The 15,980-nt window shown below is 43.0% G+C and overlaps 1 protein-coding gene across 1 annotated transcript in view; it reads left to right on the top strand.

Moving 5' to 3' along the window:
- Positions 1-15,576, top strand: part of Edem1 (ER degradation enhancing alpha-mannosidase like protein 1) — a 28,463-nt gene extending 12,887 nt beyond the window's left edge. The window contains 10 exon segments of the mRNA NM_001246715.1: positions 501-604; positions 1,813-1,984; positions 3,498-3,681; positions 5,514-5,688; positions 7,684-7,804; positions 8,855-9,025; positions 11,095-11,168; positions 12,661-12,757; positions 14,455-14,658; positions 15,487-15,576. Of these exon segments, the coding sequence (NP_001233644.1) occupies positions 501-604; positions 1,813-1,984; positions 3,498-3,681; positions 5,514-5,688; positions 7,684-7,804; positions 8,855-9,025; positions 11,095-11,168; positions 12,661-12,757; positions 14,455-14,658; positions 15,487-15,576 (1,392 nt within the window).
- Positions 15,577-15,980: the final 404 nt, after the last annotated feature.

The raw sequence follows: 15,980 nt of genomic DNA, 5'->3' as shown, positions 1-15,980 counted from the left end.
TTTGTTTTAAATGGTATTTGTTTCATGTTGTATTGTTAGTACTATCTCAAAACCTTTCCACATATGGATGGCAAGCAAAGTCAATTAGTTTTCCAGATGTCTTGAATTTATTTGAGAAGCACAGAGAGAGAATAATATTTTTTGTTACTTACTTTCTGACTATTTTCTCCCATTCCACAACTTTTTAGAAATTGTTCTGCCTTGCACATAAAGGTCAGCCCAGAGCTTGGGGGAGAAGGGATTGGCAAGACGTGGCACAACAGTGATTCTGTAAGTGTTCATTCACATAGTTGTGCCACTTGGAGATGGGATCCATGAGTGATCAGCAGGAGGCAGCCTCGCTGGCTGCCCTGGAGTCTGATGTGAGGAGTAACTGCCCTCTACCCTTTGTGTGTCCTTTCCCACTGTGGCAAAGCAGTGCAGACTCATAGATGCAGTGGCTGACTGCGTGTCAGTGTCATTTCAAGCTGCTGTAATGGTTTGTGTTCTTTTGTTTAAAGATAATGGGAAATTCATCTGAGTTCCAGAAAGCAGTCAAGTTAGTGATCAACACTGTTTCGTTTGACAAAGATTCCACCGTCCAAGTCTTTGAAGCTACAATAAGGTACAGTTGCAAATGAAATGAATTGAAGATTTCTTTTGTGTGTGTGGGTAAAGGACTTAATTCCCCTGAGGGTATTTCAGCCGGAGTCCATATGAGTAATATGGACTCCGTGTGTATTATTCATGTTCATTTTAGTTTGGTGTTTATGAAAACTTGTACTTCTGATGCATGAACATCACCACATTTTGGACTGAGGAGAAATACACATTTTAGTGAGTACATGTGAGAGATGTCCCTCAAATGCAGTTTCGGTGATTCTGTTGATATCCTTTCTCGTTTCCTTATTTACTGCCTTAGGAATCGTCTTCCATGTTTTAAAATGGAGTTTTGCATCTCCTTACCCACAAAAATCCACTGCTTGCTCTTTTGATGTCTTCTTTTATGGTTTTCATTTATCACCCACTCTTTGCTAAGTAATGGTGGAGTCATGGCCTATACCCAGTTTTATGCCTGGATTGCTTTAGTATGAAAAGTTGACTCTTCCTGTTTAAATATTTTGAAAATTGTATGCTATATTACTGCCCAGATCTAGATCTGAACCTTGAAATTGAAGGTATGAAATAGTTTATTCTAAAACAAGAAAAAAATAAATCATTTGTTTGAGAAATGTTGCAGTCCTTTTTAGATAATTGAGATGGGGCATTTATGTATCTACAAGGACATAACTCTAAGAAGGTAGCCTCTAGTTTTCAATATCTCTCATTTTGTCATTTCCTTCTCCATGTTGTCTCACTAGACACTGGGACAATTCATCAATCACCAGGCAATCATACCTGTAGAAGTTACGTGTTCTGTTGTTCCTTCTTCTGTTTCTTATATGGCTAATGTTTCTTTACCAAGTGAGGTGAATCAATAGGAATTTATTGTTGCTAATAGCAAACATTTCCTTTGAGAACAACCCATGGTGCTTTCCTGACTAGCATAGTCCCTTTTCTTAATATCCTAAGATTAAGATGACCAAATTGGTTAACGCTTTAGGTGGCATCTTCAGCTGTCTTGAATGGATAATTCCCCATCTTCCTGTCAACAATGCACTGAACTGAGAACCAGTCATTTAGAGCCAGTCACTTAGGAAGCTACTGATTCAGGTTCTTCTGCTCTAGGCAGCTTGGAGCCTGAAAAGAAGTAAAGACAGCTTGTCTTTGTAAATTGGATCCTGTGCACTTGTAACAATATACTTCCGTTATTATTTTTCTTTCTACTGTCAGGGTTCTGGGAAGCCTCCTTTCTGCTCATAGAATAATAACTGACTCCAGACAGCCCTTTGGTGACATGACAATTGAGGATTATGATAATGAATTGTTGTATATGGCCCATGACCTCGCTGTGCGGCTCCTGCCAGCTTTTGAAAACACCAAGACAGGGATTCCCTATCCTCGGGTAAGTGACTGGTTTATTCTGTTGTTTTACTGTTTTTGAGACATGGTCTTGTGCTTTGTAGCTCAGCTGCTCTTGAACTTGTTGTTTTCTTGCATTAACCTTCCAGACATTAGCATCGAAGGTGTGAGTTACCATCCCTGCCTAGCTTATTCCTTTGTGTTTTGAAATTCACAATTTTCCCAAATTGAAACTCTTGTAAAAGGGATGGCTTTAAGAAGAGAGTGATGTCCTTGGAGAGGATTTGGTCCTAAACATAATGTTAGTTTTTAAAACCTCTTTCAGCATTTACTGACTACCTCCTGTGTTCTAGACATGCATAATATAGCAGTTAGCCTTTCAAGTTGAAGAACCGTGTTCACTGTTCATGTGTGTTTATATTTTCTGTTGCTAGATAGTATGGAGAATGTTTCTTCATTTCTGGCTTGGATGTATTTCCCTAAGATCCTCACATGTATGCAGGAACTCAGTGAATGTTCATTTGAGCAAGTGAAACTTGCAGGACCAGCCAATTAGATGCTGATTTAGATACGAGATCTGGAGTGAGATTGTGTATTTGTGGCATCTGATTTAGCATGCCAAATAGCTCCTCTGGGAATTGTGTCAGCGTTTGCAGTAATCGGGAGAAATGCCAGACCACAGAACCTCCACGATGAAATTGGCTGTCATACTGTGGCTGAACCTCTGCTTCTCTCCCAGTCTAGCAGTTGTTTGTGTTTGCTGAGCAGGAGTGAGTCTTCAGAAACTAGCCTAGAATCCATTACAGTCTATATTTGTCTCTGACTCTATAGTAATTACTTTTCTGTTGCCATGATGAAATACCAAGACCAAAAGTAACTTAACAGAAGAATTTGTTTAGAGGAGAGTCCAAAATGTCAGGGAAGTCATGGAGCAGCAGGAAGCCGACTGATCACGTTTCACATAGGAAGCACAGATAAGAAACAGGAAGTAGGACGAGGCTGTAAACCCTCAGAGCCCACCCCATTGGTGTACTTCCTCCAGCAAGGCTTAAAGGTTCTTAAAGATTCCATAGCCTCAGAAAATAGCCCCACTGCCTTGGCACCCAGCGTTCAACTACATGAGCTTGGGCAGACACCACAAATCCCCAGAGCCTGGTGCTTCTGTAGTCTGCGAGGACACTTGCAGAAAGAAAAGGTTTAATGAATAATGGTAAGACTCAATCAATGTTCTTACTGTTTTCGGTGGCTCTCATCTTGAGTGTAACATGACAGGTGATGAGCTGAGTCACAGTGAGCCTGGTTCATTAGCTGAGTATCATATCTATGATACGACTTTTCAGCACTGTGCATTCTTAAGTTTTGCTACAAATTTTTTTTTTTTTTCTCTCGGGGGCAAGGGAGTGAGATCTTGCTATGAACTGAGGCTGGCCTTGAACTTGCTCTGTAGCCAGGTTGCCTCCAACTTATGACCCTTTGCTTTGAACTCATGAGTGCTGGAGTACAATTGCTCAACATCATGTGGCCTTCCACACAACTTTTGATTCTTCCCATCCCAGGTCAATCTGAAGACGGGTGTCCCTCCTGACAGCAATAATGAAACCTGCACGGCAGGCGCTGGTTCTCTACTAGTGGAATTTGGTATTCTGAGCCGACTGCTGGGGGATTCCACTTTTGAGTGGGTTGCCAGACGAGCTGTGAAAGCCCTCTGGAACCTTCGGAGCAACAATACAGGATTACTAGGTAGGGCTCACCTTCTGCCATCAGTTGGTCTGTTTAACCTTTGGTCCCCTTTGCTGCCCCTCTGGACTCTGCACTTTACTTCATCTTCCCTGTGCCAGTAGATCTGGAAATTGTTAACTTGAACAGTAGCCATTGGTGCTTCCTGGGTCCAGTTTCTTCCATGACCTTTTGCTTAGTGGGAAGTTCTAGGGTTTAATAGAAGACAATAAGGGTTCAGCTGTTAGGGCCCTGTCAATTTGGATTCCTTGGTATATTCCATTGGAAATTATTGTTAATAGAAATGTCATAAAGAGAACTGTCTCAGGCAAACTTTATTCCTTGAATATAAGGTTCTAAAAATACATTTTAGCATTTCCAGTAGAGAGGTTTTTTTTCCTTAAAGAAAAAAACTCGAGGTGAAAGCCTAGTTGAAACATATATTAGATTTTGCTCCCTTGAGGATATTTAGTCAAAATATTTAAAAATTATTATGGAAAGGCTTAAGCTTTAGGAGTAGACATAATAGTGAATAATATCCTTTATGTATTCATCATGACATTCATCTTTAGTAACTACCCGTATTTTGCTAACTCACAGTGTTGTTTCAAAATAGGTTTTTAATATCATAAAATTGTCTTATTGGGACATATTTTCTTTTTGACATCTGGAAATAACTTGGTTGTTTTGGAGCCATATTGGATCATCCATAAAAAATTTTGAAGTAATCTTTGTGGTTTGCTGTTTATGTATAAACCTTATTCATTGAATAGCAACAATAAAAATAAAGTCACTCAGGCTGAAAGTGGTGAGACACACCTTTAAATATAGCACTCTGGAGGCTGAGGCAGAGTTAGGGTGAGTTTGAGGCCAGCCTGGGCTGCATAGTGAGCAACATGGTTGGCTTGTCTCAACATGGTTGGCCACTTAGCTTTTTGTAGGCACTGTTAGTCTTCCACAAGTAACTTTTGTGACTTTTCAGTTGTAACCCAGTCCTAAGGGAAACAGTTTTTATGCTGTATGCATTTGGCAGGTCATTCTGAGATTTCCAAATTGTTGCCTTACTTCCATAGTTACCAATTTTTTTTCCCCCAAGACAGGATTTCACTATATTGCTTTGGAGCCTGTCCTGGAACTCTGCTCTGTAGACCAAGCTGGCCTCGAACTTACAGAGATCCACCTGCCTCTGCCTCCCGAGTGCTGGGATTAAAGGTGTGCATCGCCAACGCCCAGCTCATAGTTATCAGTTTTAAAAGCTATGCTTTTTTTTTTTTTTTTTGCTTGTTTGTTTTGCTTTTTTTCTTTTTCATAAAATTTTTACTATGTATACTCTACTGGCTTCCACTTTCTGTGCAGCCCAAGATGGCCTCAAACTCCCCATCCTTTCCACCTGTGCATTAGCAGACCTGGCTGTTCTCTGTGGTGCTGGGACTCAGGTCCTTGTATGTAGTAGGCGCTACCCCACCACTGATCTGTGTCCCCAGCTCTGACCTTTTGTTTTTATAAGCATTATTTTCGGGACAAATTCCAATGCATGAGAATATGGGTAAAAGGCTGTGAATACTCCTTTGGGTTTTGAAATGCATTACCATTCTGGGAAAGCAAAAGCCCATTTTTTTTTCCCATTAAGTGTTTCCATTTTTCCTCTGTGACTATTACATGCAGTGCTATAGAATGAACCCTCTGTTCACCAAGTTCCTGATAGGACTCCTTTAGACCCAGCTGCCCATTCCTCATATCTGCCAGGGATAAGGATGCTGAGAAGCAGTGGGACAGGACTAGGAAGACCTTACCCCCCACTCTACCCCTCCTGACATGGTTGAGACCTGAAGTGCCTTGTTCATTTGTTTCCACAGGCAATGTTGTGAACATCCAGACAGGCCACTGGGTTGGAAAGCAGAGTGGCTTGGGTGCTGGGCTGGATTCCTTCTACGAATACCTCTTGAAATCTTACATCCTTTTTGGAGAAAAAGAAGACCTAGAGATGTTTAATGCCGCATATCAGAGCATCCAGAGCTACCTGCGAAGAGGGTGTGTGTCCCTGATGTCGCTTCTGTTGCCCTGCAATGTTCAGTTCCTGCCCAGCTCTGCTTCCATTCATTCATTCATTCATTCATTCATTCATTCATTCATTTTATTATTACTGCTTGTGTTATTGTTTTTGGAGAGGAGCATGTATGCCATGGCACACATGTGGAGGTCAGAGGGACAACTTGTGGGAGTTGGTTCTCTACCACGTTAGCCCAGGAATGGAGTCTGAGTATTCACGCTTGATGGCAAGCATCCTCATCCCTCAAACCTTCTTTCTGTCTTCTTTCAATTTAAAAATCTTAGGGGTGGCGTGTCACTGGATAGCCCTGTCTGGTCTGGTACTCATTTGGACTCAGACTTGCAGCATTCTCTTGCTTGTGCTTCCCGAGTACAGGAATCACAGCTGTCTTCCGCCACGCACAGCAAGGGTTTTATTATTACTCTTTAGCTGGCATGGCCTGCAGTTGGTTCACATTTTTTGCAACAGCCTCCTGTGTGCTGGGATTATAGTTGTGAGCTACCCTGCCAGCCCCATTTCTCTTAATATAAACTTGCAGGGTTTATTTGTGTCCTTACCTACCATCTCTCTTAATTGATTGTTAGTCATTTGGGAGTTGGTCATTGTATAGCATAGTGTCCCCAAACCTGGTGACTTAAAACATCTCACAGTTCCTAAGAGTCATGGGTTTTGGTCCAGAATCTTAAATGAAGTACTCTTAACCTCTGAACCATTTCTCCCGTCTTAGGATTATCTTTTAGTATGCAGCAATGGATAGCTACCCCATCCCTGCTTTTGAAGTCTGTCTAAAGTACAGTTTGCTATTTTTTCAGTATTTTCAGAATGTCCATAGAGACTGTATGGAAAAGCTGTGCAAGGCTGGAGAGGCTTTGAGCCCAGCCCCCAGCACCCCCTTCCCCAGACCTTTCTCTGTACTTGTATGTAGTACATGCCTAATGTAAGTAATAGCTGCTGAACTGTTGGTTTCACAGACTTTTGACTCATTTCTATATCAGCTGTTGTAGGGACCATTTTTGTGGGAGCTCCTGGGGGCTGGAGAGATAGCTCAGAGGTTAAGAACTCGTCACTTTTGCAGAGAACTAGATCCATATATGGTGGCTCACAACCTCTAACTCCAGCACCAGGGTATCTGATGCCTCCTTCTGGCCTATTTGGGAACCCACATGCACACGGTTGAACATACATGCAGACACTCACATGCACAAATAAAAAATTTAAACTCTTGCCAAAAAAGGGTACTGATCACTTTTGGAGTTGTCGTTTTTTTTTTTGCTTTTCTTTGTTTTCTTTTCCTAGTGTGGGTGCTGAGTGTAGTTGTTGCTGCAGCTGTTTGGGTTGTTTTGTTAGACAGTCCTTGTAAACTACAAATGTGGACTGCTGTATGGTTTGAATGTCGTTGTTTTGGAGAGATTATGCTAATTTTCTGTGGATTGCAGTTTTACTATTTTTTTTTTTGCTGAAGTGTGCTCTTTTTTGCTTTCTGAGACTTGCTATCCTCCTGCCTCGACTCCTGCGTGTGATGATTAAGGGCATTCACTGCAGTGCCAGTTCATTTTAGCTTTACAAAATACTGAGCTGAATTGAGTGAAAAGCTCTCAGGGTCCTGCCTTGATGCATCCCCACAGGCCTTTCCCCCCTTCTGTACCAGAGAAGAGAATAAAGCATGCTTCTCCGCTTGGGTCAACGCCAGCAGGGACGAATTCTGTTACATGTCGGTGTTCTGAAACTCAGATGTCAAAAGTGCTTTCTGCAAATGTAATGAAGTCTTGATGTTTCACAAAGACTATGGTTAGAACTAGGTTCTTGTATAGATACTTACAGGTAGTCTTACTGCCAAATATACTGCCAAAGAGTTAGGAAAACGTTAGCATTGGTTTTGCTTCAATGAAACACCGGGAGGCAGACTGCCAGAGGAGTAGAGCTGGAGCTGTCTGCAAGCTTCCTTTTCATCTGACTTGTACTCTTTGGATCCACAGCCGGGAAGCCTGCAATGAAGGAGAAGGGGACCCACCACTCTACGTCAACGTGAACATGTTCAGTGGGCAGCTCATGAACACCTGGATTGACTCTCTGCAGGCTTTCTTCCCTGGACTGCAGGTATTTTGCAGTCAGATCTGTTGAGAAGGGCTGGGGAGATAGCTCAGTGGGTAACAGTGCTTGCTGTATGTGCCTGCAGACCTGAGTTTGAATCTTCAGCACTCACTCACCTAAAAAGCCAGTGGTGGCAGCACTATGCTTGGGGGTGGGGGTTTGGCAGTCGCAGTGCTGAGGGTGGAGGCTTGCTGGTTGCTAGCCTAGCTCCAGGGAATAAGGTGGAGAGTCCTAGAGGAGATGTCCTACTTTGGCTTCCAGGCATAGCATGAGCGAATATATAAGTGGACGTGGTGATATTTTGCTTGTACAAATAAAACCTCTCTGAAGATCAGAGGACGGAGCTTGCCACTAGCTAACCAGAGACGTCTGGAGGTCTGTACAGACAGACAGGAAGGAGATGGCTGAGCACAGACAGGAAGTGAGGTGGCTGAGTGGAGAGAGCATATAAGGAAGAAATAGGAACTCGCTCTCTATTGTCCACTGAGACACTAAAGAGGTGAAAGTGACTTTGGCTTGCTTTTTCTCTCTGATCCCTCAGTATTTTCCTCCATATCTGACTCAGGGTTTTTATTATTTAGATCAATTAAGAACTCCATTTACATTTTGGTGCCCAATGTGAGGAAGCACTAATCCATGACCCTAAGAGTCTCATGTTCTATGAACTTAGCTAGCCAGCAGAGAGAGAGGGAGTTCCTGTTTCTTCTCCTTTAAATCCTCTGTCCAGCTATCTCACTTCCTGTCTGCCTGTACAGACCTCCAGGCCTCCATGGCTAGCTAGGGGCAAGTTTCATCCTCTCCTCTTCAGACAGGCTTTGTTTGTACAAGCAAGATATCACTACATGTACACACACACACACACACACACACACACACACACACTGATTTACTAAGAATAAGCCTTTATAGGGAAAGCTCCCTCTCCCTTTTTATCCTGAGCATTCTGACTCCTTTGGATTTAGGGGGTTTAATAGAACGTCTTGATCCCTCCGTGAAGACAGTCCCTAGACTTGAAAGTCTGCCTGTGATTTTAGTTTTCCTGTGTTATCTCTGTAGGTTCTGATAGGGGATGTGGAAGATGCCATCTGCCTCCATGCCTTCTACTATGCCATATGGAAACGGTACGGGGCCCTCCCTGAGCGCTATAACTGGCAACTCCAGGCCCCTGACGTTCTCTTCTACCCACTGAGACCAGAGTTAGTGGAGTCCACATATCTTCTCTACCAGGTAATGGGCTTATTGAGCAGTGGTTTACTATTGCATATTGACTCCATAGAATTGCTGCCTATTTCTGTCTTGTTAGAGGTCACTTCTCTTGATTGTGTAGGATAGAGAAAGTGTCTACAGCCAAATATGCTTTTAACCTCACATTTTATAAAGATTCCTGTCTTTACTATGGGCTTATTTTTCTTATCTTTGAATATTTTTTTCAACTTTTTTTTTTATTTGAATTAGAAACAAGATTGTTTTACATGACAATCCTGTTCCCTTCTCCCTCTTGTCCTCCCCTACCCCCTCCCCCCAAAAAAAACAACTAAAACCCTACCTATCACATATCCTTTCTGCTCCCCCTGGATGGTGAGGCCTTCCATAGGGTGTCATCAGAATCTATCATATCCTTTGGGATAGGGCCTAGGCCCACCTCTGTGTGTCTTGGCTCAGGGAGTATTCCTCTATGTGGAATGGGCTCCCAAAGTCCACACCTATGCTAAGGGAAAAGTACTGAACTACTATAGGAGGTCCCGTAGATTTCTGAGGTTTTTATCTTTGGATATTCAAAGGAAGATTTCATCTTTCAGTTTTCTAGATTTGTTTGGCTAAGGAACCTTTGGGAGAATGTAATTTTTCCCCCAGTTTTCTGGTTTACATAAAAGCATTGACACAAAAAGATTTTTTTATATGTATGTTTTTAAAAGGGATTTGTGTGTGTGTGTGTGTGTGTGTGTGTGTGTGTGTGTGTGTGTGAATGTGTGTGTGTGTGCGTGCGCGCAATCAGTGTAGTAACAGAGGAACTGTTACTATGAAGTGTCTCCTTGACAACTGGAGCCTGGTACATAAACATTTTTACATGTTCTACATACATACACAAAGCCACAGTTGCATCAACCTAAGCTCTTAGCTTCCCGAGAAGCTGGCTCTAGTGAGCTTAGTAGGTATGAGACAGGCAATTGCATTGTGCAACGACCCTCATTTGGAGGTTTCATTCTGTGCTTTCGATTTACTTTTGAAAATTACACTGTACTAGCAGTCACTACTTCTAGGTTGAAAAAATTGTGTGTGTGTGTTGGGGGGGGCACACTCCATTGAGACTATGTTAGGACTAATATCTCAAGAGACTGTCTTGAAAAAGAGAAGAGGTGACCTCGGACGTGGTTTCTCTGAGCTTAGTGTAATGTGAAGCTATGCCTGCTCTGAGGATGTCTTCCCCGCTGGCTGCTGTGTGGCTTGTAGTAGCTTAGCCCTGTTGCCCGTAGGTTTAGCACCTCTTTATTATTTTCAGTTCACCCTTGTCCACTGTGTACTTAGAATCCAAAGGAATCTTCCGCAACAGCTTTCTCCTCTAAGGCTATCCCAGGCTCTTAATCTAGAGGCAGCCAGCATGCTACTATTTCCTCTTGTTTCTATAGGTTGGCAGTAGGCATGAATTAGAAGTTTTGGGGTAAAAGTCTCATCTTCCTAGAGAATATCCTCCTACAGTCAGACAGCATGTGACAGAAGACAGGACCTGAGCTCTGATTTCCTGGGTGATGAGAGCAAAGTGCTGAGGCCTGGTTTAGAGTCCTGTTCTCTAGAGGACTGTCATCCCCTTCACTGTGCCTCACAGTGTAGTGTCTACAATGAGAGCAAAGTGCTGAGGCCTGGTTTAGAGTCCTGTTCTCTAGAGGATTGTCATCCCCTTCACTGTGCCTCACAGTGTAGTGACTACAATGAGGCAAAGTCCTATTTCCCTGTCTCTGCATCTTGTTTCTAGGGGAGGTCTGAGGCAAGATGGAAACCGGATTTGTTCTCTGATATAGTACCTGCAAGGTGGGCATTGTTTCTTTTCTGATCACGGTAGGCATCAGTAGAGCCCAAGTAGTGCTCTGCCTTGTGCACATTTACTAACCCTGATACAGTTAAACACATCACAGGTATTTGCTGACTGAGTGCCTTAGTCAGATGAAGTGAGTCTGGCTCTGTTCCTTCCTTTAGCTGGGGACCCATCTCCTCAGGGAGCCCTTCCAGTCACTCTGATGTGTGTTGATGATATCTCTTCCAAGAGTTTCCTGCATCACATTCTCTTGTGTTTTGTCTAGGCAACCAAGAATCCCTTCTACCTCCATGTAGGAATGGATATTCTGCAGAGTCTGGAAAAACACACAAAAGTCAAGTCAGTGTTCTAAACTTTTTATTATTTGGATGCTGTGATTGAGAGTTGTTCTGGAGAAATGCTGTTGTAAAACATTAAATTTAGTCATGTATACTTATATTTATTTATGTATTTTATGAGTATGAACATTCTATCTGTTCATACGTATGTACCATGTATGTCCTGGTGTCCTTGGAGGCCAGAGAGGGCTCCAGATCCCCTGTGACTGGGTTACAGATGCTTGTGGGCTGCCATGTGAGTGCTGGGAATTGAACTTGGGTGCTCTTAACTCCTAAGCCTTTTCTTTATCCCCCCATCCACCCAAGTTTTTTTTTTTTTGGTGTCTTTTCTAATATTTTAGTTATTAGAGTGAGTGTGTGTCTGTGTGGAGAGTTAAAGTTGGTTGTGAGCTGCCCATTGTGGGTGCTGGGAACCACTGAGGTCCTCAGCAAGAGCACTGCATGCCCTTAACCTTTGAGCTGCCTCTAGTCCCATAGATATTCTTTAAAATTATGTGTATTTATTGTGTGTGTGTGTGTGTGTGTGTGTGTGTGTGTGTGTGTGTGTGTGTGTGTAGGAGGACTGCCACATGTGTGCCACAGTGCATGAGTGAGGGTCAGAGGAACCTACAGGAATCTTTTCTGTCCCTAGACTGTGTGGGTCCTGAAGACTGTTCTCAGGCTGTCAGGTTTGATGGCCAGGGAGTCATTTCTCTAGCCAGGAAATATTATTATTTGGATTTCAAGTCTGTAGCACAGATTATTTATGTTAGTTTGGTAAAGAAATGGTTTACCTTTTGATACAGTAGAATTTCTCCGTTGTAGTGGACATTGCATTTTTATGCCTTCCCCCGCCCCACCCCCCATCATGTAAAATTTCAGCAAACTGTTCTTTTCGAGAAGTTTGTTTTTATGCTGGTAATTCATTAAAGCACTGAAGCAGCACAGAAGATATTAAGGGTGGAAGAGTCTTGTGATCTGTACTATAGGTCACCATGGAAACACTGAAGTACCCATGCTTCGTATCTTTTTAGTTTGGTGTAGTTATGCATAGGTTGTATATGTTGTGCATACATATACATAAAAACATACTTGTATTTCGTAGCCTGCTTTCTTTGTATATGATAGAAAATACTGTTTTAGGATGTGCCAATAATAATCCATTTCCACAAATACTGGGATGAACAATTAAAATCAGTCCTTCTAAATTTATTCCCGGTCATTCTTATGATGCCATGTTTGATTTTTGGTAAACACACTCCAGTGACTTCGTTCCTAGCTTGGAGCTAACCTGATGAGAAGCAATCAAGCATGCTTTAAAGTAAATCTGCAAACAGTTCGTGCTTAAAACAGAAAAAAGAAGAAGGAAAGGAACAGCCCTTTTGCCTAATATGGTTATTTTTTATGTGGTGTGGGAGAAGTAGGTTCATTGTCTTGATAATAGAATATTCTGGCAGGTAATTAGCACAAGGGAAGGAGCCTGACATAGGGCTAACTGAGCTCTTATTTTGTAGATGCGGGTATGCCACGCTGCATCACGTCATAGACAAGTCTAAAGAGGACCGGATGGAGAGCTTCTTTCTCAGTGAGACGTGTAAATACTTGTATCTGGTACGTGTGTTGCAAGATTAATCAGAGGTATTTAGCACTGTGGGAGAGCAAACATTTGTGCAGTCTTCTGTCAGACAAATATTTACTAGTCACTGCTGTGTGCTGGATATTGTACATTCCCAGAGTTACAAGCCTGGTCAGGACAAAAGGATATTGCTGTCTTCCTTCGTGGCTGTCAACCTCCTGGAGAAGTTATTTGTCCTGTAAACAGAAATGAGCTCATGGTTAGGAACTGTGGGAAGTGCTGGTAAGGACTGATAGAAAGTCAGCTTTTTGGTGGTGTTCTGGAGACTTCTGTGAGGAGGAAAGCAGTGTTTACTTCTTTTATATTTCCCCTGGCATATTGGACATTGAACTCATAGCCTTGTGCAAGCCAGCCAGGTACACTGAGCTACACTCCCAATCTGGGAGTGGTGTTTCCAGCTCTTGACGTGTGGTGCTGTCTCAGAAGCAGAACTACCTCTTGGTCCCATGTATATCTTCAGGCATGCTTTTGTGTATGTGGGGAGGGGAGAATTTCTGGGCCTGGCAGAGACCTTGGGATTATTTAGTTACTATTCATTCTATTCTTCTGAGAAATACAGCTTACACTGAGAGGTCAGCTAACTTGACTGAGGTCTTGGGGTGACCACAAAGCTGAATGAGGCTTGAACCATGTCCAGTGCTCTTTCAGCTTCTGCATTCTGTCACAGACATGTGTAGCGCCTGTATGCTTATGTGTGTAGCCTGTCTTCTATCATGGCTACATACAAATAACACTTGAAAGGCACAGAGTGTTTGGAGATTGAGGCAGCCGCAGTAATAGTAGGTTGTGTCCCATAGTTCACTAGTCCTCAGACCTGGGTCTAGCTAGGTAAGAATGACCCTGGGGCCCTTTTTAAGACTTCCTTCACATTGAGTCTGAGTATTTGAGAAGAATGGCCTTGAGAATTTGATTTTGACAAAAGCCTGCACTGATAATGTGCAAAGCCAAATTTTGGATAAAGTGATGGTGAAGTCTGTGTTTCTCCTCCAGCATCTCCGCTTATAGTCTGGGGTATAAGAGGCAGAGGGTAGCTAGTTCTAGGATGCAGGTGTGAAGAGTCTAAGGAGAGATGTGAAGATTATCTGGGGAGCCTTATAGTCTGCCTGTGCTTGGATCCTGGCCTGGGGTTTCTGATTCTCTGGTTCTCCACAGGGAGTGAGGATTGGGGCACATCCAGGCCTCTAAATTTAAACTAAGTAAATCCTACATTGCAGCCCTGGTCTGGGATTCAGAGCTGTTAACTGATTGATGCCTTTTAATCCAGTTTTTTCACTCAGAACCCTTTGCGGCGAGTTAGTTCAAAAGGTTCTCCAATTACCAATTGTAGTATTATCCTTAAAGTTGGTGCTAGGGATTGACTCCAGGAGCTAGGTATGCTCTGTAAGGACTTAGAGCCATATTCCAGCTCTAGTCCTCTCTTGTCCTGTTCTGTACTGTACTCCCCCCTCCCTCCTCTCTTTCCCTCTTCCTTCCTCCCTTCTCCTTCCTCCCTCCCTCTTTTCTCTCTACCCCCACCACCATGTCTGGCCTGGAACTCACTATTTAGACCAGGCTGGTGTCAAACTCTTAGAGATCTACCTGCCTCTACCTCCTGAGTGCTGGAATTAAATGTTTATGTCACTATGCCAGCCTAATGCCAATTTTCTTATTGCTTCTTTTTCTCTGTGTTTAGCTGTTTGATGAAGATAATCCAGTTCACAAATCTGGAACGAGATACATGTTTACAACAGAGGGCCACATCATATCTGTGGACAAACGTCTTCGGGAATTGCCTTGGAAGGAGTTTTTCTCTGAAGATGGGGAGCGGGACCAAGAAGAGAAGTTTGTACACAGGTCTAAGTCTCAGGAACTCAGAATCATTAACTCCAGTTCTAATGTGAGTTGCTTTTTCCACTGCATATGGAAAAAAAAAATTAGTCCTTTTGGCATTCAGAGTTTTGACACAAAATAGATGACACACTCAGATTATGTAATTTGACAAACGTTCATAAAGGGACCATTTATACAGGTGGCACTAGGATGTAGAGAAACTGGGACCAGCAGTGCAGGCATCAGTCCTGTCTTCAGGGGCAGGTAGAGAGTGGTACAGCATCCTGGAAAAGTCGTTGTAAGAGCAGAGGCTACTGGCAGGTTGCACCACTTAGATTTGGCTTCAGTGATATTCGGGAAGGAAGCCAGCAATATCAACACAGGATCCCTTCCCCATCTCTTCATCCTTGACTGCCTCTACCTGAAGCCAGAGGGCAAGAAGAGTGTTGCTGAAGTCCATCAGAACACACTTCTTCAGGCACGATCAGTGCAGAGGATGAAGAGAGGTCCACAGAGAAGATTTCGGGAGGGCTACCGGAAAGCAGTCACTCCCTTTAAGTCATCTTTTTGTTGTTGTTTAGTGTTTTGAGACAGGGTCTCGTGTAGCCCTGACTTACTTCACTTACTACACTTGCTGTGTAGATAAGTCAAGTCATTTGGTCAGGGACATTGGCAGTGTCTGGAGTCATTTTTGGTACAACTGGGGACAGGGAGTTATTGCTGGCCCCTTAGGTGGGAAAGGGCAGGGATACTGACCTGTTCACTGCCCTCTAATGCACATAACTATCTTCCCATAACAAAGAGGCCTGTGTCTCAAAATGTCACTCGCCATGGATTCATGTTTCCTGGGTTTCTAATTAATTTCTCACAACTCCTGTCATTTTTGTCTTTCCAGTGCAATCGCGTTCCTGACGAGAGGAGATACTCTCTGCCCTTAAAGAGCATCTACATGCGCCAGATCGACCAGATGGTTGGCTTGATTTGACCTGCTCACCTCAGTGTGGCCAGACCTTAAACCAAACCCAAGCATACCAAAATCTCCTCTGAGATGGAAGGGGTGGAGTGTGTCCATCTGTGATGCTGTAGAAGTTTCTGTCCAGCTCTTACCTCTGCTTGATTCTTACACTTAGTGTTTCCTTTCTCTTTAATAAAATACCCTATTTTTCTGAAGGCTATAATTAGAAATGGGAAGCTGTGGGGGAGCTTCTTAAGCACAATGGATGTGTCCTCTTTGGATTGTTCTTCCCAACTTCATGCATAGAATGCCTATCTCCTCGCTCTGCCTCCACTTGCTGTGCTGAAGTATTGCTACCTCTTTGTTAGAGGATCGGGAATGCAATTCCTGTGCAAAGGTCCTGAGGTTTACTTGGCATCACTACTTACTGCAAT

Source organism: Cricetulus griseus, chromosome 8, assembly GCF_003668045.3.
Source record: "Cricetulus griseus strain 17A/GY chromosome 8, alternate assembly CriGri-PICRH-1.0, whole genome shotgun sequence".
In the NCBI taxonomy this organism is placed as follows: Eukaryota; Metazoa; Chordata; class Mammalia; order Rodentia; family Cricetidae; genus Cricetulus; species Cricetulus griseus.
This window is presented reverse-complemented; position numbering and strand designations above follow the sequence as displayed.